At 43.9% G+C, this 26,385-nt stretch overlaps 1 protein-coding gene across 4 annotated transcripts; it reads left to right on the forward strand.

The window, feature by feature from the left end:
* LOC129859210 (serine/threonine-protein phosphatase 4 regulatory subunit 1-like) lies at positions 1–25,491 on the forward strand. 4 transcript variants are annotated; one of them, XM_055928692.1, is made up of 19 exons: positions 3–131; positions 276–320; positions 2,420–2,555; positions 2,672–2,778; positions 5,191–5,333; positions 7,007–7,153; positions 7,617–7,724; positions 7,997–8,062; positions 8,411–8,569; positions 9,781–9,905; positions 10,047–10,813; positions 14,704–14,864; positions 14,988–15,269; positions 17,298–17,459; positions 17,845–17,945; positions 18,251–18,371; positions 18,541–18,669; positions 23,409–23,550; positions 24,282–25,491. In XM_055928692.1, exons 1-19 carry the CDS (start codon positions 125–127, stop codon positions 24,443–24,445), a joined length of 3,072 nt encoding a protein of 1,023 aa, XP_055784667.1. In that variant the 5' UTR covers positions 3–124; the 3' UTR covers positions 24,446–25,491. The 4 variants fall into 4 exon arrangements, with proteins under 4 accessions (XP_055784671.1, XP_055784667.1, XP_055784668.1 ...); XM_055928693.1 differs by having other exon boundaries at positions 2,471–2,555; XM_055928695.1 differs by lacking the exons at positions 3–131; positions 276–320 and adding an exon at positions 346–504 and having other exon boundaries at positions 2,471–2,555.
* Positions 25,492–26,385: the final 894 nt, after the last annotated feature.

Raw genomic sequence — 26,385 nt, forward strand, 5'->3', positions numbered from 1 at the left:
TGTTCACCGATTTGATACTATCCGAACCGCTCGTTGTTCAGTTTTTAACCGCGGCTCCAATTTTCTCCCTCTCCAGTTGAAGCCTCATCTGCCCATACCACTTTAAATGTAGGACCAGGACAAGATGGCGGGTACGTAGCCTTTATTGATATTAGCTTCAGGAAAATGCGTTATTAACACTTTTTTTCCGTCCCATATTTTAAAAGTTTCGAGTGAAAGTACAATTAAGCTATCGATTGAGTATCCTTTCATTCCGTTTTTGGTTGTTTTTCCAGATATATCTTTGCTCAAAGAGGATTCACAGGAGGAGTTGGACGGATGTAAGTTTTCCCCTCTGTTTTCATTGTGGAACTCTTACTGCTAGGGGTACTAACTAGCTTGCTACATAATTGCCCTGTCGGCAATGGAGTTCATGGGTGGGTCGTCTGAGTGGGCCTTGGGTATACGGGTTGGACTGTCACCTTTCTTAGCAATTTACAGAACTGTTCTTCGATGTGTAAAGAGGTATATTCACATCATACATTTAAATGCTTGCAAAAGTCGTTTTGGAACAGCTAACGCTATGTCACGCGCACGCTGAAGTTAGGTCATAAACTAACCAGCCAGCTAGCAAGCTAATTGGCTAGTTAGCTAGCCGTTTGAGATGCTATCTAGCTCAGGTAAAGCAGATTAACAGTAATACACGTTTCGATTCACTCCTTTGTATTCAATTTGATTTTGAACATCTCGCACTCTAGGTTCCGTGCACGATAGCTAGCTACCTCAGCGAAGGGAGGTTGTTGATGTATTTTCAAAGACTAGCGTACATATATGAAATTCGCTCAGGGCCATTTGACTCTAGTCACTCAACCTGAACCTCTGATGTGGAATGTTAATGGGTTTGGATTATTTGGTTTGCTAGCCAAACTAAATTAGTATGAAAACATAACTAGCCAACTAGCTATATTGAACTAAAATTATAAATGCAACAATTAACTATTTTACAGAGTTACAGTTCATATAAAGAAATCAGTCAATTTAAATAAATCACTAGGCCCTAATCTATGGATTTCACATGACTGGGCAGGGGTGCAGCCATGGGAGCCAGGCCATCCAATCAGAATTAGTTTATCCCCACAAAAGGGCTTTATTGCAGACAGAAATACTCCTGTTTCATTAGCTGTCCAGGTGGCTGGTCTACAAGGATCCCGGAGGGAAAGAAACCGTATGTGAAGGTCAACCGGCATAACTACGCCAGCCCATGAACATACTACAAAATTCACAAAAATTACGTTGGTGGCGGTTTATATGGTAGATAAATTAACATTACATTTTTTGGCAAAAGTTCTGGTGGACATTCTTGCAGTCAGTGTGCCAATTGCACACTCCCTCAATTTGAGACATCTGTTGTATTGTGTTTTGTGACAACTGGCCTTTTATTGTCCCCAGCACTAGGTGCGCCTGTCTAATGATCATGTTGTTTAATCTGCTTCTTGATAATGCCACACCCGTCAGGTATTATGTTGGAGAAATGCTCACTAACAGAGAAGTAAACAAATTTGTGCACAACATTTGAGAGAAATAAGCGTTTTGTGCGTATGGAACATTTCTGTGATCCTTTATTTCAACTCATAAAACATGGGACCAGCACTTTACATGTTTTATTTTTTTCTCAATATAGATTGGCAAAAGTGGGACATTGACGCACCCAGCCGTGCCATATATTTTATTTTTGTAATTTTTACCCCTTTTTCTCCCAAATTTTGTGATATCCAATTGGTAGTTGGTCTTGTCCCATTGCTGCTACTCCCGTACGAACTTGGGAGAGTCAATGGTCGCGAGCCATGCATGCTCTGAAACACAACCAAGCCTTCTTCTTGACACACTGCTCGCTTAACCTGGAAACCAGCCGCACCAATGTGTTGGGGGGAACACCGTACAGCTGGTGACCGAAGTCAGCGTGCATGCGCCCGCCAGCAGTGCCATATTGCAGTAACTAGACACTGTTACAGTACAAGCTAGTTGTTTATGTTGCAAGCGGGTGGATTGCTTTGTTTCAATAGTGCATCATGCAACATACCCATACCATTGTGAAAACAGTTAAAATGCAATGCGTCCACCTACATATAACTACCTTCCTTCCACAGATCCACATCTGCTTTTAAGCTATGTGTATTTTGTCATTTTTAGATGCGTTCATTGTAGGCCTATTTCATATGTTTTCTTCTCACCAAATCTGTCATTTTCACTGTGCCCTTTTTTTGTGTTGGATTCTTTTAACTACTGCTGATATGCTAATGGTTTTAGCATTGGTGCCAAGCATCTGCCACTACTGCATGTCATGTTATTTTATTCACTGTTCCTCATCACTGTCACTCACCGGCCTGTCTGGGTGGTGGTGGGTGCCTCTCATGCACAATATTTCCAATGTCTTTAATAGTTGGTGTGGATGACTACAGCTCAGAGTCTGACATCATTATTATACCTTCAGCCTTGGACTTTGTATCGCAAGATGAGATGCTGACTCCTCTTGGAAGATTGGATAAATACGTGGCTAGCGAAAACATTTTTAACAGGTAGCTATCCAATGGAACATTATTAGAACATACACTTTTGAAGACTTTTTACATTTATTCTGGATAATAGTAAAATGGTTTATTTTTATGCCTGCTTGTTATTGTGTGAATTCCAGACAAATGGTGGCGCGAAGTTTGTTGGACACACTTAAAGCTGTAAATGAGGATGAGCGGGACTGTATCACTGTCTTGGAGAGAGTGGGCCGACTGGCCGATGACTCAGGTAAGACCCCATTGCTGAATGAGACGTGTCTGTTTTCATATTTAACAGCTCACTGAATTGAAAACGCCAAACCTGTGTCTGTCGTGTGTCTGCATGCTCTGGACATGCCCCTATTTCTGTGTCATTAAGTAGCCAGCCTGTTCTCCTTAGCTGGTCACCAGTGCAGAGAGAGGCCTATAAATGTTTGATGGAGCGGTGTATTTAACTGACTGTTTACTGCACCTGGCTGCCATTTCAAACAGGTGAAATGCATTCGGGCCTTACTTTTACAGCCGGTCCCTATTCAACCCCCCCTTGGCCCTAACCCTTCGATGTTTGTAGATCTGTAAGGTGGAGGCATGCTAAGCAATCTAGTGGAAGGTACACCACTGCTTCTACCTATCCAGGCCGTTCAGATCGGCCAAGTTTCACATTTTGATGTCATGTGCACAAGTACAGTGAAATGCCTTTCTTGCAAGCTCTAAATCCAACACTGTAATCAATGTAGTACTAAAAATAACACAAGGTAGAACAAAAATGAGAAAGTAAGTAAACTATATACAGGATCAGTTCCAATACCATATTTATACTGAACAAAAATATAAACGCAACAATTTCAACGATTTTACTGAGTTACAGTTCATATGAAGAAACCAGTCAATTGAAATAATTAAATTCATTAGGTCCTAATCATCTATTGATTTCGCATGACTGGGAATACAGATATGCATCTGCCTCACAATGGGCCTCAGGATCTGGTCACAGTATTTGTGTGCATTCAAATCCATAAAATGCAATTGTTTGTTGTCCGTAGCTTATGCCTGCCCATACCATAAACCTACCGCCACCATGGGACACTCTGTTCACAACATTGACACCAGCAGTGGTTTTCGGTTGTGAGGCCAGTTAGACATACTGCCAAATTCTCTAAAATTACGTTGGAGGCAGTTTATGGTAGAGAAATGGACGTTCCTGCAGTCAGCATGCCAATTTGTACGCTCCCTCAATACTTGAGACATCTGTGGCATTTTTTGTGACACAACTGCACATTTTTAGTGGCCTTTCATTGTCCCCAGCACAAGGTGCATCTGTGTAATGATCATGCTGTTGAATCTGTTAGGTGGATGGATTATTTTGGCAAAGAAGAAATGCTCACTAACAGGGATGTAAACACATTTCTGCATAACATTTGAGAGAAGCTTTTTGTGCGTATGGAACATTTCTGTGATCTTTTATCTCAGCTCATGAAACATGGGACAAATACTTTACGTAGTCTGTGTAGCCATTTTGTTAGCGATTTGTCAGTCTTATGGCTTGGGGATAGAAGCTGTTCAGGAGCCTGTTGGAGTCAGACATCGAAGTGTTAGGGCCATGGGGAAGTGGTAGGGATTGGGTGTTATTAGCTGTGATAACTCTGTTTTTTTTTGTACATTCCCTGAATGTAGGCTAGTGGACTAGCAGTGTCCTTGTAAGCGCAGGGCGTGATGGCGTAATGCAGTAGCCAATCAATCAAATTTATATATAAAGCCCTTCTTACATCAGCTGATGTCACAAAGTGCTGTACAGAAACCCAGCCTAAAACCCCAAACAGCAAGCAATGCAGGTGTAGAAGCACAGTGGCTAGGAGAAACTCCCTAGAAAGGCCAGAACCTAGGAAGAAACCTAGAGAGGAACAAGGCTATGAGGGGTGGCCAGTCCTCTTCTGGCTGTGCCGGGTAGAGATTATAACAGAACAGAAGCCCTGCTTAATGGTGCATGCATACATTAGAGCAGCAACCAAGGCCCTCAACCCTGGAGTACACTGACCAGAGGGGACCTTAGTCAGTCAGTCAGTGGACATGTTTTAAAACAACTTCATCATGAATATTGTTAATAATAATGTACATATAAAATTTAAAAAAGTGTTTCCCCTAGTGTTTCAGGTGGGTGGGTGTGCGTGCGTGCTTTTGGGCAAGCCTGGGAAATATTCTACTCAAATCAAATTTATTTTAATAGCCCTTCTTACATCAGCTGATATCTCAGTGCTGTACAGAAACCCAGCCTAAACCCACTCTATTTATTAGTGGGGATTGATGTATTTCATTCAAATGTAGGCCTACCTAAATTCACATCAGAAGTTAAGAAAATGTAACTATTTCTGCAGACAATCTCTCTGTCAGGACAAATTATATCCTCCCTATGGACAGAGGGGGATATCATTATATTTGTCCAGAGAGATTGGGTCCCCAAAGGCCTTTTTTAAATGACCAAAGGATCTGGTTTCATCATCCAGCCAGGGTTCACTCATTGTTGAGCACTTGTGCTGCTGTCTGATGAAACCAGATTATTTAGTTTTTAAAAGGCCTTTGATCTTCAGACTTCATTGGGCCCTTTTCTACTGTTTATAAAATATATATATATATCTTTTTTAAATGGATGACCTTTCTCTTTCAGAGCCCACTGTAAGAGCAGAGCTAATGGAGCAAGTTCCTCACATCGCCATTTTCTGTCAAGAGAACAGACCTTCCATTCCGTTTGCCTTCTCTAAATACTTGCTACCGATCGTCGTGAGATACCTGGCTGATCAGAACAACCAGGTAAAGGAGGCGTGTGACACTTCATTACATTATCCCTCTGTGTTTATCATAAACTTAGCAAAAACAGAAACAACCCTTTTTCAGGACCCTGTCTTTCAAAGATAATTTGTAAAAATCATCACAGATCTTCATTGTAAAGGGTTTAAACACTTTGGTTCAATGAACCATAAACAATTAATGAACATGCACCTGTGGAACGGTCGTTAAGACACTAACAGCTTACAGACGGTAGGCAATTAAGGTCACAGTTATGAAAGCTTAGGACACTAAAGAGGCCTTTCTACTGACTCTGGAAAAACACCAAAAGAAAGATGCCCAGGATCCCTGCTCATCTGCATGAACATGCCTTAGGCATGCTGCAAGGATGCATGAGGACTGCAGATGTGGCCAGGGCAATAAATTGCAATGTTGGTACTGTGAGATGCCTAAGACAGCGCTACAGGGAGACAGGACGGACAGCTGATCGTCCTTGCAGTGGCAGACCACGTGTAACAACCTCTGCACAGGATCGGTACATCCGAACATCACACCTGTGGGACAGGTACAGGATGGCAACAACAACTGCCCGAGTTACACCAGGAACGCACAATCCCTCCATCAGTGCTCAGACTGTCCACAACAGGCTGAGAGAGGCTGGACTTAGGGCTTGTAGGCCTTATGTAAGGCAGTTCCTCACCAGACATCACCGGCAACAACGTCGCCTATGGGCACAAACCCACCGTCGCTGGACCAGACAGGACTGGCAAAAAGTGCTCTTCACTGACGAGTCTCGGTTTTGTCTCACCAGGGGTGATGGTCGGATTCGTGTTTATCGTCAAAGGAATGCGCTTTACACAGAGGCCTGTACTCTGGAGCGGAATCGAGGTGGAGGGTCCGTCATGGTCTGGGGCGGTGTGTCACCGCATCGTCGGACTGAGCTTGTTGTCATTGCAGGCAATCTCAACGCTGTGCATTACAGGGAAGACATCCTCTTCCCTCATGTGGTACCCTTCCTGCAGGCTCATGCCGACATGACCCACCAGCCATACTGCTCGTTCTGTGTGCGATTTCCTGCAAGACAGAAATGTCAGTGTTCTGCCATGGCCAGGGAAGAGCCTGGATCTCAATCCCATTGAGCACGTCTGGGACCTGTTGGATCGGGGGGTGAGGACTAGGGCCATTCACCCCCCCAGAAATGTCTGGGAACTTGCAGGTTTCTTGGTGGAAGAGTGGGGTAACATCTCACAGCAAGAACTGGCATATCTGGTGCAGTCCATGAGGAGGAGATTCACTGCAGTATTTAATGCAGCTGGTGGCCACACCAGATACTGACTCTTACTTTTGATTTTGACCCTCCCCCCCTTTGTTCAGGGACACATTATTCCATTTGTTAGTCACATGTCTGTGGAATTTGTTCAGTTTCTGTCTGTTTAATCTTATGTTCATACAAATATTTACACATGTTAAGTTATCTGAAAATAAACGCAGTTAAGTGAGAGGACGTTTCTTTTTTTGCTGAGTTTACCTGTTCAACTTTTCAGATGCCTGTATATGGCCATTGACACGTTAAATGTACACCTATTTAACTATTTTGAATGGTGAATTAAGCTGTGAAAAGAAACATTTCATTGCAAATCTAATATTTTACTAATGTTATTAATAACTTCTATATAGTGATTGTGATGTCTCCCCAGGTCAGAAAGACCAGCCAGGCAGCCCTGCTGGTGCTGCTGGAGCAGGAGCTGATTGAGAGGGGGGACATTGAGACCCTGGTGTGCCCTGTCCTGGTGGACCTGACCGCCCCCGACAGCAATGACGACGTCAAGACAGAAGCCATGGCCGTGAGTCACGTGGCACCCTATTCCCTATATAGTGCACTACTTAAGTATTTTTTTTATGGGTTCTGGTCAAAAGTAGTGCACTACATAGGGAATAGTTTTTACAAGTGTGAGGAAATGTAGTATGGAGCAGTTTTTTCGTAACATGATGCTCACACCACATTGTTATATTACCAAGCAATCAGTGTGCCACTTTAAGATATGCTACTTTAAAACATTAGCATTTTATGTCATGAGGTTGACCCCTTTGTTTTATCTGGCTTGCTATTTACAATAGATGTGATATACAGAGGTAGGCTGCAGCCAGCATACAAATTAATGTTTGTCCTTCTGCAGATAGTGCAAGGCAAGAGTATTTCAAAGCTGTCCATAGGACACAGCTAGTGTTTTTGTGATATGGCCTAACCTCATGCGGTGTGAGGATGCTGACAGACTTGATTTCTTTTCTCTGCACATGTGTCTGTAGATCATCTGTAAGATGGCCCCCATGGTGGGCAAGGACATCACCGAGCGCCTCTTCCTGCCCCGCTTCTGTGAGATGTGTTGCGACTGCAGGATGTTCCACGTACGCAAGGTCAGTAGAGTCTAGGGTTGTGTTCATTCGCCACCAAATGAATGAAAACGGACTGAAACACGAGGGACTACCTGAAATTGTTATCTGTTACAATTTTTTACGCTTTCTGTTGTGTGCCGTAATGAACACAACCCTGGATTAGACCACTCCCAGGCAGTGGTTGTCCCACTGTCTATTGGTCTTTTCAGCTTTTTTGTTTAATGTATTGTTACATCTGCGTGGGCTTTAAGTCAATGTTTTAGATGTTTGTTTTTCTGTGTGTTTTATGGCAGGTTTGTGCAGCAAACTTTGGCGACATTTGCAGTGTTGTCGGAGGAGATGCGACAGAGGAACTCCTGGTACATGTTGACCTCTTTTGGTTTCATTCTCAGCCAACTGACTTGTTAGCCTTGTCACACCAGGGTTTACTCTCATGAGTAATCTGACAGCCAGAAGCTACTATTGCTCCTAATGTCGTTCCCAACTGCCACTATTGTCAGTATTTCTCTGCACTCTGTGTATTGTTCTCTGTTGCAACTGTATTGTGGCATTGAGATTGTAACGGGTGACACATTGACTCTCTCTCTCTCTGTCTCTGTCTCTCTGTGTGTGTGTGCGACAAGGAAAGGGCATTTCAAGCTCTGACTAACAAACGTATTTTTTTTCTGCCTTCCCTTTCTCTCCCACCTCTCTCCTTTCCTGTCCAGCTGCCCCGCTTTTTCCAGCTCTGCTCGGACAACGTGTGGGGGGTGAGGAAGGCCTGTGCTGAGTGCTTCATGACCGTTTCCTCATCCACCTCGCAGGAAGTGCGCAGGACCAAGCTCTCCTCGCTCTTCATCAGCCTCATCAGTGACCCCTCCCGTTGGGTGAGCACTCAACAGAAAGGGGGATTTCTGCCATTTGGCAACCCACAACCTGAGGGGTATCCTACGAAGCAATCTAGATTTACTCTGTTTTCAAAAGCTAACCAGCTTGTTAGCTTGACATTCCAGTTCAGGTTTCATCCGTACTATGAAGTTGGATATTGCTCGTCCAGCCTGCCGTTTCACTCTAGCAGGCTTGTAACTGTGCATGCATGTTGCACGTGGCTAGTCGAACACTGAACTCTTCATTGAGACAATGCTGAACATCAATCTATGGGCGAGTCAGTGCCACATTTTAATTTGTGCTGAAATGGAAAAAAAAGTAAAATTGCAAATTCATCAGGCTATGGTGTGAAATAGGCTTGTTGAAGTGCCGACTCTGGTGTGCTTAATGCACAACCACCTTTTCCCTTATTCCTATCGATAAAATTATTGAATTCCTTTAAGGTCTTACTGTGCATGAAGTTTAAAAGGCGTTCTGTCATCACTAAATCTGTAATGTGATTTTAACTTCAGTATTTTTTAACACACAAAAAAACCTTTTTGATTTAATTAAATATTTAATCAGTCTTCCTCAAATGAAGGGGATGATAATGCAGTCTTTGCAAGAGGGAGGGAATCTGATTTCATTGGTCCTCAACTCATGGCTCAGTCATTTCATTCAGGCTAAGTGGAGTTAGCCTTCCCCGGAGCATGTTAGTTCTGAAGAATTTGTTGCCATAGAAATTTACCTGACTAAAAAGTCAGCCACTTTCGTATGACCTGTTACCATGTGTTGAACACAGATTTGACCAAAGTTACCTCGCTAACTCCTCAACCTGCTTCGTAGGATACCCCTCCGTTGGTAAATACTTTTAACGTAGGCATTACACATTGACCTGGGGCTAGAATGCCATTGTTCATGCTGCAAGTAAAGCACTTTTTAGAGAAAATGTGTTTTACTGCAAGGCCTGGTGGTAGTAGGGATTATTTAACAATAGTTAGCCCAGTTTTCCCACCATTATGGAAAATTGACAGGGAGTTTAATTTAATTTTTTTAAGCACGGCTGACATGCCACTTAGGACATGTCATGACATGCTTTTCTCTGCCTCCTTATTTGAACGCACAGCTTGGCTACTTACTTCTCTACAAGAGTGTCTGCTAAATGAGTGGAAATAATTGTCGTACTCATTTGTTCCTGGACCTCTTGTCTCTTACTGTGTGTGTCTCTCAGGTGCGTCAGGCTGCCTTCCAGTCGCTGGGCCAGTTCATCTCCACGTTCGCCAGCCCCAACAGTGTGGGCCAGTACTTCAGAGAGGGGGAGGTGGGCGAGTGCTACTGTGTCCACCCACAGAACAGGTGCAGCTATTGTTGGTCTTTTGAGCAGGCATCTAAAAGGGAATTTACATGAATGGCTGGATCCTTTCATTCTGAAGAAAATCCACCAAGCTTGAGATTTGAACTGCTTTGTTTGTAACTAGCTTCCTCTCTCTCCCCCAGTACTGAAGAGAAACCACGGAACCCAGACTCTACAGACCCCTCCCTAAGGGCTAACACAGAGAATTACTCTCAGAGGCAGGGGGAGGACTTGCCTGCATGCACAAATGGCAACCAAGAGGAGGGTTGTCCACAGCAGGACTGCATTTCGACAGGCGACCTGGGGGAGGGGGTGTTGTGCCGGACAGAGGAGGTAGGGGTGGATGTGGCAGAGGAAGGGGGTGGGGAGCAGGCGGCGGAGGCCTTGATGGATGCCTCGGACGGTGGACCGTGCTGCGAGGATGCCGACATAGTTCCAGAGTGCCTCTGTGACGAGAAGCGCAAGAAGGAGCCTTCCTCGCTAACCCCCGACTCCTCCGACACAGCAGGTGCTCGGGAGGAGGAGGATGCCCCTTCAGGGGATACTGAGAATGAGTCACAGCCACCTGAAAAGCACACAACCTCTAATGAGAAGGATGACTCACCAGTAGACATATCTGAGCCCTCATCCTTGTCTGAGCCAGTAGAGGAATCCCCCTCTGTCAGTCCTCAGGACAATATCCCCGAGCAGGAGCTCTACAACTCCTTCCACTTCTGGAGGATGCCCATCGCTGAGATGGACCTGGACATGGAGCTGCTCCAGCATGGGGAAAGCGGCCAGCAGGAGTCCCCCAGTTATGGCTCCTCCAGTCAGGGCAAGACTAAGGCCTCGGCACCCGTCCTGGACCGGAAACAGCTGGAAGAGCTGATTGAAAACCTGGAGCCTCATATTGATGACCCTGACGTGAAAGGTGAGCTTTGTGTGTCTATGAAGCTTCAGCTTTACTTCACAATTAGAGGTTTACACTACAGCTGAGGTCAAGATAAGCTGCTTACTAAAACACCATATAATTTAACTTGAGGTGGTTATTTTGGTCACTTGAAATACGTGGGGTTGTGTCCATTCAGAGACAGTGGCTATTAGTGTGTTGTAGGCTGTATGTAATTCTGCTAGGAAGAAGTTGTCATGGCGTGTGAATTCCCTTGGCAATAAAGTGACAACCTGTCTTTTCCAAGCTAACCCCAGCAATGTTTCACATGTAGTTTTGGGTGGTAGAGCTCAGAGGCTAGTGCTATAGGCCAACGCTTTGAGAGGTTAGACCTCGAGTCCAGTCAACTGTGTTATCGGTGGAAGGAAACCCTTGATGTCGCTTTGGCATGTGAGGGTAGCACTGAGGTTAGCAGCCTGCTGGCGCCTGGCTATTCTACACAATACAAACGGGAGGATATTTTTGGGACAGAGGCAGTAAATAGAAAAATTGTGAGGTGTACCAGTATATTGATCATGAATCACACAATGAAACTAAGGGTGTTGTCAAAGGTTACCAAAAAGCACTGGAAAGAAGCTTCAAACTAAAGCTGTTTTATGACAAACAGCTTTACCTGCAATCCTCTTGTATTTGTGAGCCTACTTGTGCTGCCTGTAGATGCAATCCATCATACTGCATGGGAAAACTCAACTCATAGGCCAGGCCTATACTACAGATCACTACTGTGTGGGAAATATCATTATAGCAGTTCAATTCCAGTGGAGTCTCTCCTGAGATTTTCCGTTTCTAAAATGGGGCACACATGACTTAAAATCTCTACATGATCTCGCACTAGTGGCATGTAAGAAATGCATTGGCTTGATGAACAATGCAAATTCAACTTGGTTGTGTTAGGGTTGGGCGGGATCCAGATTTTCATACGGTTTCTGTACCATACTGGGGGTGTACGGTATTACCAAATGTGCGCACAAGGGGCGCTATTTCAACTACATAGCTGGAGCACAGAGCTGGATATAATTTGACACATCTTAGATTTCTTATAGTTCTACTTAATGTATAGTTATAAGCAGTGGCGTAGCAAGCACCTCCACAGCCCCTGCGAGGCGGGATTGCTCCCAACCCCAAAAAACATGCACGCATACAGTACCAGTCAAAAGTTTGAACACAGCTACTCGTTCAAGGGTTTTCCTTTTTTACTATTTTCTACATTGTAGAATAGTAGTGAAGACATCAAAACTATGAAATAACACATGGAATCATGTAGTAACCAAAAAAGTGGTAAACAAATGAAAATATATTCTTCAAAGAGGCACATTGATGACAGCTTTGCACACTCTTGGCATTCTCTCATGAGGACCTCCACAGGAAAGATCCAGAGTTACCTCTGCTGGGGAGGATAAGTTCTTTAGTTACCTTGGATTGCAGCCCAAATAAATGCTTCAGAGTTCAAGTAATAGACACATCTCAACATAAACTGTTCAGAGGAGACTGTGTGAATCAGGCCTTCATGGTCCAATTGCTGCAAAGAAACCACTACTAAAGGACACCAATAAGAAGATACTTGCTTGGACCAAGAAACACAAGCAATGGACATCTGTCCTTGTTCCAAATTTGAGATTTTTGGTTCCAACCACCGTGTCATTGCGAGACGCAGAGTAGGTAAACGGATGATCTCCGCATGTGTGGTTCCCACCGTGAAGCATGGAGGAGGACGTGTGATGGTGTGGTGGTGCTTTACTGGTGCCACGGTCTGTGATTTATTTACTTGGAAGAATCTCAAATATATTTTGATTTTTGTTTACTACATGATTCCATATTTGTTATTTCATAGTTTTGATGTCTTTAATATTATGCTACAATGTAGAAAATAGTATAAATACAGAACTGTTGAATGGGTAGGTGTACAAACTTTTGACTGGTACTGTATATATCTATACAGTGCCTTCGGAAAGTATTCAGAACCCTATACTTTTTCCACATTTTGTTACATTTTAGAATAAGGCTGTAACGTATTAAATTGATTAAAAACGATCTAGTAGAGTATGCAGTGATAAGTTTAAATAATTTGCCCATAATAAGAGCATCTAAACTAAAGGCTTTACGGAAGTGGCCGCTGCGTTCATATATAGTCGTGGCCAAAAGTTTTGAGAATGACACGAATATACATTTTCAAAGTCTGCTGCCTCAGTTTGTATGATGGCAATTTGCATATACTCCAGAATGTTATGAAGAGTGATCAGATGAATTGCAATTAATTGCAAAGTTGCTCTTTGCCATGCAAATGAACTGAATCCCCCAAAAACATTTCCACTGCATTTCAGCCCTGCCACAAAAGGACCATCTGGAAAAAAGCTTGTCCGGAGAAGACAAGGTGAGCGCTACCATCAGTCCTGTGTCATGCCAACAGTAAAGCATCCTGACACCATTCATGTGTGGGGTTGCTTCTCAGCCAAGGGAGTGGGCTCACTCACAGTTTTGCCTAAGAACACAGTCATGAATAAAGAATGGTACCAACACATCCTCCGAGAGCAACTTCTCCCAACCATCCAGGAACAGTTTGGTGATGAACAATGCCTTTTCCAGCATGATGGAGCACCTTGCCATAAGGCAAAGTGATAACTAAGTGGCTCGGGGAACAAAACATCGATATTTTGGGTCCTTGGCCAGGGAACTCCCCAGACCTTAATCCCATTGAGAACTTGTGGTCAATCCTCAAGAGGTGGGTGAACAAACAAAAACCCACAAACTCCAAGCATTGTTTATGCAAGAATGGGCTGCCATCAGTCAGGATGTGGCCCAGAAGTTAATTGACAGCATGCCAGGGCGGATTGCAGAGGTCTTGAAAAAAAAGGGTCAACGCTGCAAATATTGACTCTTTGCATCAACTTCATGTAATTGTCAATACAAGCCTTTGACACTTATGAAATGCTTGTAATTATACTTCAGTATTCCATAGTAACGTCTGACAAAAACTTCTAAAGACACTGAGGCAGCAGACATTGTGGAAATTAATATTTGTGTCATTCTCAACTTTTGGCCACGATTGTAGATGTCGCCATAGTCTAGCGCCGATGGGAACGTTGACTGAATAATCTGCTTTCTACTGTTTAGGGAGAGGCAGGACTATTTCTATAGAACAGTGTTTCCAAAACTCGGTCCTCTGTAATACACTACACAGCTGATTCAACTAATCAAACTTTGATCATTTGAATCAGCTGTGTAGTGTTAGGGCAAAAACTAAAACATGCAACGCTTGGGGTCCCGAGGACAGAGTTAGGAAACCCTGCTCTAGAAGAAGCCCATTTTGATTCTCAGCTTATTAACTAACTCATCAATATGCATTTTAAAAGACAGCTTTTCATCTGTCCAGATGCCCAAATATTTGTAAGCAGGCACACGATCAATACTGATACCATCCAAAGTACATATGCTTAAATCGCCAGTTGTTTTTGTGCTCTAGAGAACATGTATTTAGTTTACCTGCATTTACCTCACTTCAGGTCAAAGTGTTTCTGATACAATGTAGGTATAATGTATTTCAGATATAGCCGGGTCAACCATGGGGGAAATGGCATACACAACAGCATCATCGGCATGAAGGTTACAAATTTATAGGGACAAGTCGATATTGTTAATGTAAAAAGTACAGGACCCACAATCGACCCATTTGGTACACCTTTCATAATATCTAGGAATACTGGATACGCAATACATCTGAGCTATCTGACACCCAGATAAAGGCCTACTGTTGTCCAATGAAGGATGTGTAAATACGGCACAGAGAACGCCTGTTTGACAAAGACACACACACACACACACGCCTCAAAGTTTATACACTCTCATCCATGTCTCCTTTCCTTCCCTCCCTGCAGCACAAGTGGAAGTCCTGACGGCTGCTCTGAGAGCCACCACCATGGACTCTCACCTAGAGGATGCCTTCCTGGAGCCCCGGGACAGCAAGGGGGGACACCACCACGACAACCCCTTTGGAGTGCACCAAATGCCCCTCATAGGAGACCACTCAGACATGGAGGTGAGGGGGAATGGGTGGTGGAGGCCTACCTTTTTGGGGTGGGGGGTGATGTCACGCCTTCAGAGAAAAGGGTACAGGGTTGTCATGTTTGACCGTGGTTAATCTTAGTGTGTATCTGTGTAGAGCCGAACCTCGACCCTGCAGATGAGCCACGGTGATGACTCTGAGCTGAGCGACAGCAGCTTCAGTCCAGAGGATGAGAAGAAATCCAAGCATCAGGACGTGATACCCCAGGCCCTGCTGGACCAGTACCTGTCCATGACGGACCCTTCCAGAGCCCAGACGGTGGACATGGAGATCGCCAAGCATTGTGCCTACAGCCTGCCCGGTGTGGCCATGACCCTAGGCAGACAGAACTGGCACTGCCTCCGGGATACCTACGAGACCCTGGCCTCCGACATGCAGGTAGGTCTACACTCTTTCTACACCCTGTCTCCCGTACACACTCCCTCTGTCAATTCTACTGTACACGTTTTTAGAGTGGAAGTGTTTTTCTCATCAAATGTTCGACCTAAGGTGGTGAACACATTCAGTAGAATGCAACATTATGGGACTTTTTACATAGATTGTGTAGAACCTCGCTCACTTGTAGAGTTGGTTCTATTCACATTAGCTCTAATGGCAACGTTTCTACAGTATCTGAACGTACCCCTGGTGTGTTTAGCATGTACCGGTGTAATGCCCAGTGCTCTCTGTCACTGGTCTGTTTCCTCCTCCGCCAGCTGGTTGTTGTTGTGGTGGGTGCTGAGCCAGAGACAGGACCTAGACTGGAGCATGGGGCAGGTTTACTTCTTATTTCTGCTGTTCCTCCAGCACCTTTTTTTTTTTATTAATTTGTGTTTCTCCAAAGCCCAATGTGTGGATCTTATTTTAGCTTGTTGGGTTCCCAACTGCAGTCCTCAAAAATAAGCTCCTGTCCCCTCACCATTCAGTCCTCAACCCCAGAGTTTGCAGGCCTGCAAAGGACCAACTTTTTCCTCAGGCGCCGCAGCCCAAAGGGCTCGACTCCCCTACCCACCCATGTGAGGCCTGTGTATGTGTCTGCTGCTGTCTCCACTTGGCAGCTCCCTGTGTTCCACACACACAGGGTTTCCGTTAGGAAAATGTAGCGCTGGACATTTGACCGGCAGCATTTTAGTTTACTGGTCATTTTGAGAAATCTACCGGACCCATATGCATTGGGTGCGTAACCCGATTAGGGCGTCCACCCACAGTGTTTAGACTGACAGAAATCAGATTTAGATTATGGCCATTCATATTAACAGAACATGTCAAGGATGTAACAATGTGCAGTCCTTACCTAATTCTGATGCGCACTTTGAAGACGCTAGAATAACTGTCCACATTTACTTTTCCTCAGTCAACAAGATGAATAATGAACAACAAAATCACTAGGTTATGTCAATCTACTATCCCCCACAGTAGAAAAGTTGACCTATTCCATTGGCCAGCTTGTTGAGAACGAAATGGCCTATTCCTAACACTGTGGGACAGTTGTGGAATGATAGATCCCAAATTCTTACAACCAGTAGCCTAGATTACATAAAAAATAAAAATAAATTAGTCCGCAGTAGATCAGAACCTTTATCTTATTGTTGATAAACTGTTATTTATTCACATTATAAGCGCAGCAATGCGCACAAGGCGGTAAGCTATGCTCAAATGTTCGTTCCGTAATGCAATTAGCGGGAAAACTCTTCAAAAGCACTGCTGTTTCATGTGACAAAGAGGAAAATATCCATTAGAAAGAGAGGAGATCTAATATGCAACAACTACATGGGTTGCTAATACGACTAGGATTGTGCCTTTGGCTACAGGACAATGAAAGTTTTTTTTAAATAAAATTTCCTACACGAATATGGTCTGATTTTGGCAAGGCTACTTTGAAGCAAGGTATGCCTCGTATGTAGTAAAACCGTTCAGGTTTAAAACAATTAAGTATATGTTTTCAAAATGCATACTGCCTTTCACTCAGTGGTGTGTGACGCGCTGATGGAGCCTGTCTTCCGTTGCCTAGGCATTTGCTGTTTGAGATGCTGTAGCAGCAGCTCTCGCGCTGACACATTTTCTGCTCAAAGGGTCTGTATTCTGTACGTGTGTGTGATAAAATAAGATGCGTAACGAATATACTGTACATGCGCCAATTTAATCTCACAAAATTATGCAAATGAGCCTATAGGCAGATTATTATTATTATTATTATAATTTTTTTTTTTTTTTTCATGACCAGTCAATGTATTTCCATCTATGAATAGCCTAAAGCTTTATTTCACAATGGAATTGTTTGTTCTTCCGGACAATTGGCCGGCTCAATTTGATCAAGTTTTCTTATTTTTATTTTTTTTAAATTACCGGCTAACTGAATCTCTGACTCTTTAACGCATCTGGGCCTGCCTGGCCTCTAATATATCTCTGTCCCTCTCCCTCCCCCAGTGGAAAGTGCGTCGGACGCTGGCCTTCTCCATCCACGAGCTGGCCCTGATCCTGGGGGACCAGCTGACAGCAGCTGACCTGGTGCCCATCTTCAACAGCTTCCTCAAGGACCTGGATGAGGTGCGGGTAGGGGTCCTCAAACACCTCTACGACTTCCTCAAGGTCAGTCAGCAGATCAGTATAAAGAATTAATATTGCTCAAGAGTACCATCTCTTCTTAGATCTTTGTATTATTAGAATGGATAGCTAGCCTGTCATTGCCCAGCGGTTGTCCCATTTCACATCCCTGCTTTCTGTTGATTTATCAATTAGTTGACTGCAGCAGAAATGTTTTTACTGTTCCAAATGGCGCATATTTCCAATAGTGCTGCTGTGTGTGGTGATGGTATCTAGGGACACCTGCAGTGTCTTCTGTTATGCAGTGTAGAGTTTTCACTCTTCTGCTGTGTGGTCAAAGAGCCTCTTTCACCCCCCCCTCCTTTCATCCTCTATCTCTCATTCCTTCCCTTGTTCTCTGTCAGCACTCACCCTGTCCCTCTCCCTCTAGCTGCTGCACCAGGAGACGCGGCGTAAATACCTGTACCAGCTCCAGGAGTTCCTGGTCACAGACAACAGCCGAAACTGGCGCTTCCGGTCAGAGCTGGCTGAGTAGGTTATCCGTCTGTTACCACACTTTATTAATCAATTATTTCCCCTGTGAACTTAGTTGTCTCACACACCATTACCACCCAGACAAATGGTGGTAGCCCTAGGTATTGTTTGCGCTCTCAGACCTACAGAAAATATGAGGACCAGTGAGTTGTGCCAATGCCTTCCTTTACTGTGTGTAGGTGAGAGAGTTAAACATAGATATAGCCTTTTGAAAGATTGACTCTTGGTGACATTTGGTTCTCTGGGTAAACTCTCTTTTTTGAAAGCTGACCAGTGAGTGACCTTTCCCTCTGTGTTCTCAGACAGCTGGTGCTGCTACTGGAGTTGTACAGTGGTCAGGATGTGTATGACTACCTTCGTCCTCTGTCCTTCAGCCTGTGTACGGACCGAGTGTCCTCTGTACGCTGGACCTCCTACAAACTGGTACGTCACCCAGACAGCTCCCTCCAAAATGGGCTCCGCCTTGTTCTCCCTCCAAAATGCGCTCCTATCCATCTTAAGATGGCTAGGTGGGACAACTACATGTCGTAGTAAATTATTTTTCCTCAAAGTAGCTATCAACAAAGTCTGTATTCCTTTTGTGCATTGTCAGGTGAGTGAGATCATCAGGAAGGTGGCGTCGTGCCAGGTGTTGTTGACAGACTTCCTGAGTGAGCTGGTGGAGAAGTTCTGCCACTCTCACAAGTGGTCGGGACGACAGGCCTTCACCTTCGTATGTCAGGTGAGAACATCTTCTCTTCATGTTCGTTATTATTCTCGTCTTCTCCTGACCTATCAAACACAATAATCATCCAGTAACCACAAAACATTACTTTCTACCTTCGCTCAACATGTTAACATTAGAAGCCTACTCCCAAAGTTTGTTTTACTCACTGCTTTAGCATACTCTGCCAACCCGGATGTCTTAGCCGTGTCTGAATCCTGGCTTAGGAAAACCACCAAAAACCCTGAAATCTCCATCGCTAACTATAACATTTTCCGCCAAGATAAAACTGCCAAAGGGGGCGGTGTTGCAATCTACTGCAAAAATAGTTTGCAGAGTTCTGTATTACTATCCAAGTCTGTACCCAAACATTTCGAGCTTCTACTTCTTCTACTAAAAATTCACCTTTCCAGAAACAAGTCTCTCACTGTTGCCGCTTGCTATAGACCTCCCTCTGCCCCCAGCTGTGCCCTCGATACCATATGTGAATTGATTGCCCCCCCATCTATCTTCTGAGCTCGTGCTACTAGGTGACCTAAACTGGGACATGCTTAACACCCCGGCCATCCTACAATCTAAGCTTGATGCCCTCAATCTCACACAAATTATCAATGAACCTACCAGGTACAACTCCAAATCCGTAAACACGGGCACCCTCATAGATGTCATCCTAACGAACTTGCCCTCCAAATATACCTCTTCTGTTTTCAATCAAGATCTCAGCGATCACTGCCTCATTGCCTGCATCCGTATTGGGTCTGCGACCAAACGACCACCCATCATCACTGTCAAACGCTCCCTAAAACACTTCTGCGAGCAGGCCTTTCTAATCGACCTGGCCGATGTATCCTGGAATGACATTGACCTCATCCCGTCAGTAGATGCCTGGCTATTCTTTAAAAGTGCCTTCCACACCATCTTAAATAAGCATGCCCCATTAAAAAAAAAAAAATAGAACTAGGAATAGATATAGTCCTTGGTTCACTCCAGACCTGTCTGCCCTTGACCAGCACAAAAATATCCTGTGGCATTCTGCATTGGCATCAAATAGCCCCCGTGATATGCAACTTTTCAGGGAAGTTAGGAACAAATATACACAGGCAGTTAGGAAAGCTAAGGCTAGCTTTTTCAAACAGAAATTTGCATCCTGTAGTACTAACTCAAAAAAAGTTGTGACACTTGTCGTGGCAATTTCCTGTATTATCAAATGATGAGAGCAAACCACACACCAGTCAGAGTTATACTTAAACTTCACCTTTATTAATAATTAAGCTTTTGCAATAGCATTTGACTTTCAACATTTCAGTATCTCTAATGAAAAGTTGAGTGGCCAACATAATGGCAAAAGATCTTTTTATAGCAAAGATCCACCCCCTAGTCAACATGACAAACCACAGATAATAGGAATTGCTTCACAAAGAAAGACTTTTACTTGAGAGAGGAGTATCCCATAGCTAGACAGAATTTGCTATAAATTATCGTTCAGTTTGGTCTCCTAAACAAGGTTCTAATCTCATTCTTGGTACTTCAGAGTACCAAAACATTACCTCATCCAATGGCATATCAATTGTCAATTCTAGATACTCCCATCTCAAATACACCCAGACCTGGACAAACTCACTGAAGACAGTGAGCCTCTTAGGTCATATACTAGGTCAAGATAAGGGCAACCTCAGAGGGGACATACAATGGTTCCAGACACTGCCATACTCCTCCCCCCAATGAGAAAAGGGGGGAGTGACTGGCGTACAGACATGGTATGAGATAACTAACTGGTTCCCCATTAATCACGCCATCCCTTCACATGGTTTAGGAATAGTAACAGACACATTCCCATAAGAAGACAATGTTCCATTCTGTCGTTCTCCCCTTCTGATATTCTAAATAACACCACATGGTTTAACAGATACATTGACATATGAAGACAAGCCTGACCTCTCCCTTCTCTGGGCCCCAAGTGACTAAGCCCTAGCTGAGAAGTGATAACTGCAACTGCCAACCCTATAGTCCAAAGGGAACCATTCTAATGACAAGTATCTCACAAGCATATGATGAAAATAACATCTTAACTATGTTACCCAACTAATTCTGATTCATCCCCAACACACTGTAAAGTCCATAGAGAAGAAGATCACCTCCTCCCAGCTGCCCACTGCTCTGAGGCTAGGAAACACTGTCACCACCGATAAACCCACAATATTGAGAATTTCAATAAGCATTTATCTATGGCTGGCCATGCTTTTTGCCCGGCACCCTCCACAGCAACCCGCCAAAGCCCCCACCATTTCTCCTTCACCCAAATCCAGATAGCTGATGTTCTGAAAGAGCTGCAAAATCTGGACCCCTACAAATCAGCCGGGCTAGACAATCTGGGCCCTCTCTTTCTAAAAATGATCTGCCAAAATTGTTGTAACCCCTATTACTAGCCTGTTCAACCTCTCTTTCGTATCGTCTGAGATTCCCAAACATTGGAAAGCTGCCACGATCACTGCCCTCTTCAAAGGGGATGACACTCTAGACCCAAACTGCTACAGACCTATATCTATCCTACCCTGTCTTTCTAAGGTCCTCGAAAGCCAAGTTAACAAACAGATTACCGAGCATTTCGAATCCCACCGTACCTTCTCCGCTATGCAATCTGGTTTCAGAGCTGGTCATGGGTGCACCTCAGTCACGCTCAAGGTCCTAAACAACATCATAACCGCCATCGATAAGAGACATTACTGCGCAGCCGTATTCATCGACCTGGCCAAGGCTTTCGACTCTGTCAATCACCACATTCTTATTTGGCAGACTCGACAGCCTTGGTTTCTCAAATGATTGCCTTGCCTGGTTTACCAACTACTTCTCTGATGGAGTTCAGTGTGTCAAATCGGAGGGCCTGTTGTCCGGACCTCTGGCAGTCTCTATGGGGGTGCCACAGGGTTCAATCCTCGGGCCGACTCTTCTCTGTATACATCAATGATGTTGCTCTTGCTGCTGGTGATTCTCTGATACACCTCTACATAGACGACACCATTCTGTATACTTCTGGCCCCTCTTTGGACACTGTTAACTCACCTCCAGACGAGCTTCAATGCCATACAACTCTCCTTCCGTGGCCTCCAACTGCTCTTAAATGCAAGTAAAACTAAATGCATGCTATTCAACCGATCACTGCCCGATCCTGCTCGCCCGTCCAGCATCACTACTCTGGACGGCTCTGACTTAGAATACGTGGACAACTACAAATACCTAGGTGTCTGGTTAGACTGTAAACTCTCCTTCCAGACTCACATTAAGCATCTCCAATCCAAAATTAAATCTAGAATTGGCTTCCGATATCGCAACACAGCATCCTTCACTCATGCTGCCAAACATACCCTAGTAAAACGGACCATCCTACCGATCCTTGATTTCGGTGACGTCATCTATAAAATAGCCTCCAACACTCTACTCAGACTGCATCCAGTTTATCACAGTGCCATCCGTTTTGTCACCAAAGCCCCATACACTACCCACCATTGCGACCTGTATGCTCTCGTTGGTTGGCCCTCGCTTCATACTCGTCGCCAAACCCACTGGCTACAGATTATCTACAAGTCTGTGCTAGGTAAAGCCCCGCCTTATCTCAGTTACTTGTCACCATAGCAGCATCCACTCGTAGCACGCGCTCCAGCAGGTATATCTCACTGGTCACCCCCAAAGCCAATTCCTCCTTTGGTCGTCTTTCCTTCCAGTTCTCTGCTGCCAATGACTGAAACGAACTGCAAAAATCACTGAAGCTGGAAACGCTCATCTCCCTCACTAGCTTTAAGCACCAGCTGTCAGAGCAGCTCAAAGATTCCTACACCTGTTCAAAGCCCATCTATAATTTAGCCCAAACAACTACCTCTTCCCATACTTTATTTTATTTATTTATTTTTCTCCTTTGCACCCCATTATTTCTACTTTGCACATTCTTCCACTGCAAATCTACCATTCCAGTGTTTTACTTGCTATATTGTATTTACCTCGCCACCATGGCCTTTTTTTGCCTTTACCTCATCTCACCTCATTTGTTCACATTGTATATATACTTATTTTTCTACTGTATTATTGACTGTATGTTTTGTTTATTCCATGTGTAACTCTGTTGTTGTATGTGTTGATTTGCTATGTGTGATCTTGGCCAGGTCGCAGTTGCAAATGAGAACTTGTTCTCAACTAGCCTACCTGGTTAAATAAAGGTGAAATAATATATATATATTTTTAATAAACCCTAGGGTGATTTGTTAAAGATCTTAAAAAATACAATCAAATAAGTTCTCCTGTATTTATTTCTCATAAAGTAAGATTATGACACTCAGGTAAAATATTTCTGACATCTGGTCGTTGCTGGGATATCTGCCAAGATTTAATGATGTTTTTTATTAAGGTCAGTTTTATTGAAGAGCCTTTTAGTTTCCATCCTACAATATTATACCGTGAGTGGAGTGGCGCTGGTAGCGAAGAAGACACTGTTTTTCAATGGGCCACTTGACAGTGTACCAAGCACTTTATTTGATTCTATGAATGGCCCCATTATCCGTCCCACAATGTCTCTTGCGTGGGAGGACAAAGCGATCATGATGCCTCTGAGTGTGTGCGACCGAGAGGTCAAGTGTGTGCGCACTTCCTTTTGTTTGGTCTCATTCATGCACACACATGCTCCCTGTATGTCTCAAACACACTTACCTTTTGCCACTCTTGCTCTCAACACACACACTGACCATCCTCCTTCTCTTTTTGTCTGCCAGCTGGTAATTGAGGATGACTGTGTGTCGTTGGAGCAGTTCTCGGAGCACTTGCTAGCCCCTCTGTTACAGCTGGCCTCTGACCCCGTGGCCAACGTCAGGGTGCTGCTGGCCAAGACCATCCGCCAGAGCCTGGTGGAGAGAGGTACATGCACACACACTGGCATGTTGAGCTTACCAATTCCATAGTTAGTACAAGGACAACAAGCAATTCTGGCTTATTTTGTTGTGTTGTAAAAAACGAAGGGGGAAAAAAATATATATATATATTTTACACATCACTCAGTAAGGCCATTCTACTGCTGATGTTTGTCTATGGAGATTGCATTGCTGTTTGCTCAATTTTATACACCTGTCAGCAACAGGTGTGGCTGAACTAGCCGAATCCACTAATTTGAAGGGGTGTCTACATACCTTTGTGTATATAGAGTGGGATAAAATAGACACCCTATGTAATAGCACAGCTAAAAAGGTGTCTTAAGGTCTTTCTTATAAACGTCTACAGTTTGAGGCCCTCAAAAAGCATAGTATTAGCTAAAGCTAAAATAAACATACGATAAAGCTAAAGATGATAATGCTATTTAGCAGACACTTTTATCCAAAGTAACGTAGTCATGCGTGCATACATTTTACGTATGGGTGGTCCCGGGAATTGAAACCACTACCCTGAAACCACTATCAACTCAGATTTGATTGATTTCTGTAGCTCAGGAATACTATTTTATTTTAAAAGCCACTTTATTAATCCCCAATGAGGAAACACGGCAAAGACTGCATCAATCTGTAGTGTTGCAACATATGTTAATGTTCTCCCAGATATCGGCAGCTGAACCCTTATCACACCTGTCCTCCATATTTCTCTGTCCTCCCATGCAGAGTACTTCCTGCATTCTGCCAACTCCCACCAGGAGGCGCTGGAGCAGACCCTGGTGGCACTGCAGATGGACCTGGACAAGGACGTCAAGTACTTTGCCAGCGTCCATCCTGGGAGTACACGCATCAGTGAGGATGCCATGAGCACCACCTCCTCGACCTACTGAGCCCAGAGCACTCCCACCCATCTCTCTAAACAGACACTCCATCTGCTCTACTGAACTCAAGCCAGGTAGGGGCCGAGGACTTGATGTAGCCCTCTTCTATGGGCACTTAGACTTCCATACATACACAAGCGAAGGACCTGCGCAACAACACAAGTTGCCCAATGCAGTGCAGCACAACTCGACTCACTACAACCTATTTTTTTTTTATTTTTTTTTTGTGGTTTGCTTATATATTTTTTGCCACAGAAGCCTTAAGTGTCTTCCTTAAACGTGAAAATACTTGAATGTCCAGATGGATTTGGGATCAAAAACACAACGAATGGAAAGAAACGCACAGGAAACAGAGCTATAAGGACCATTTCTCCCCCTCGGCTTCTCTCGTTCTCTCGGTAGAATCCTCCCCAGACTTAGTGGAAAAGCCAGTATCTCACAAGCTTTATGGAAGCACATAGCAGGATTACTCTATCCAACTCAAAATGTTTAAACAAAGTTTCTGTAATTGCTTTCCTCTTTGATACTGTATATATGACTTATCCTGCATATCAACAAAAAACATCTGTACTATCACAGCCTGGCTGTGGGGTGCTGTCGGTGGGAAATGCAGAGTTTGGAATACAGGGCTCCTGCCTCCATTGTTTTAACTCTAGTGCAGCACATTGTTGTACCCATAGACAGAGGTCCACCCCCTGGCATGCAGGGGGGTTCCTGTTGTCAATGAAAAATAACTATTGTATTTTTTATTAATATTATGGCTGTCTGGTTTGCGGCCTTTAAGCAAGCAGAGAGATCCATTTGTAAAAGGTCAGCACACACTCACTTGAAACGGGGTATTTTAACCTGAGAATAAAATACTGCGACCCCCCCCCCCCCCCCCCCCCCCCTCCGTTCTCCTTTTTGCTTTGTCCGTCCCCCTTCTCTCCCTTATACCTTATCTGTACATATCTCTAGTAACCTTTATCCATTTTGATCATGAATAGAATTGTGATACAATTTTGTTCTGTTTTACCTTTCTCAACATGAAATGAAATAAAAAGCAGGCACTAAAACGTGTAGGTGTATTTGGTTTGTGTGTAGAGGGGAGGGATGGGGACTGAGGCTCTGGAACAGATGTCTCATGACTTAAAGGGGAATTTCACTCAAACTATCTTTTAGTATGTGTTTCATTAGTCCACTGTTGATACAGTCCCAAAAGGACTGCTGACATGAAAAACAAGATATTGGGACGTTTTAAGAAGAAATCATCATGTTGATGTGGCTGGAGACTTCTTGAAAGTCCAATATCTTGACAACTTGACTGCTGACATGCAAAACATTTGAGTAATATTCATTTTTAAGGCCAAAGAGGATTTTTGTGCATAACCGGTGCCATGCCTTGGCTGGGATTCAATCAGATCGTGGATTATAGGCATTGCGGTTTTTAATGTTCGTGGAGATCCCATTTACGGTAAATGCTGCATGTCGGCTCAATCGGAAATTGCCTTGAAAAGCTACAATGCCTATAACCTGCAATTGGATTGAATCGCGACACTTGTTAAACTATGGTTACAGAAGTAGGGTCTCGATTCCAATCTGTATTGCTAGAATTGCATGTTGTAAAGTAGTACATTTTGAAATTAAGGGCATTTCAGATTGAGCTGACCATATGCAGTCTCTGCGGGAACATTGCCTTTTAAATGTATATTGTGCTCTAGCGTGGATCTTCAGCACTACATAGCTCTTTATTTTAAAGCTTCAATCTACACCTGTCCAAAAACGTGGGCACAATCTGAATGTGGACAAGATCAGGACAAAGGACTTGTTAGAAACAAGCCTTTAAAAGAACACAACTAACCCACCACTCATGTCCATGAACCAGTTTCCTTTGACTATCATAGATAATTTGCCTAAACCAAACCCTAATTCCTCATGTCTATCATAACGTGCCCCTCTGCTTTTACAAC

Source organism: Salvelinus fontinalis, chromosome 7, assembly GCF_029448725.1.
Source record: "Salvelinus fontinalis isolate EN_2023a chromosome 7, ASM2944872v1, whole genome shotgun sequence".
Lineage (NCBI taxonomy): Eukaryota > Metazoa > Chordata > Actinopteri > Salmoniformes > Salmonidae > Salvelinus > Salvelinus fontinalis.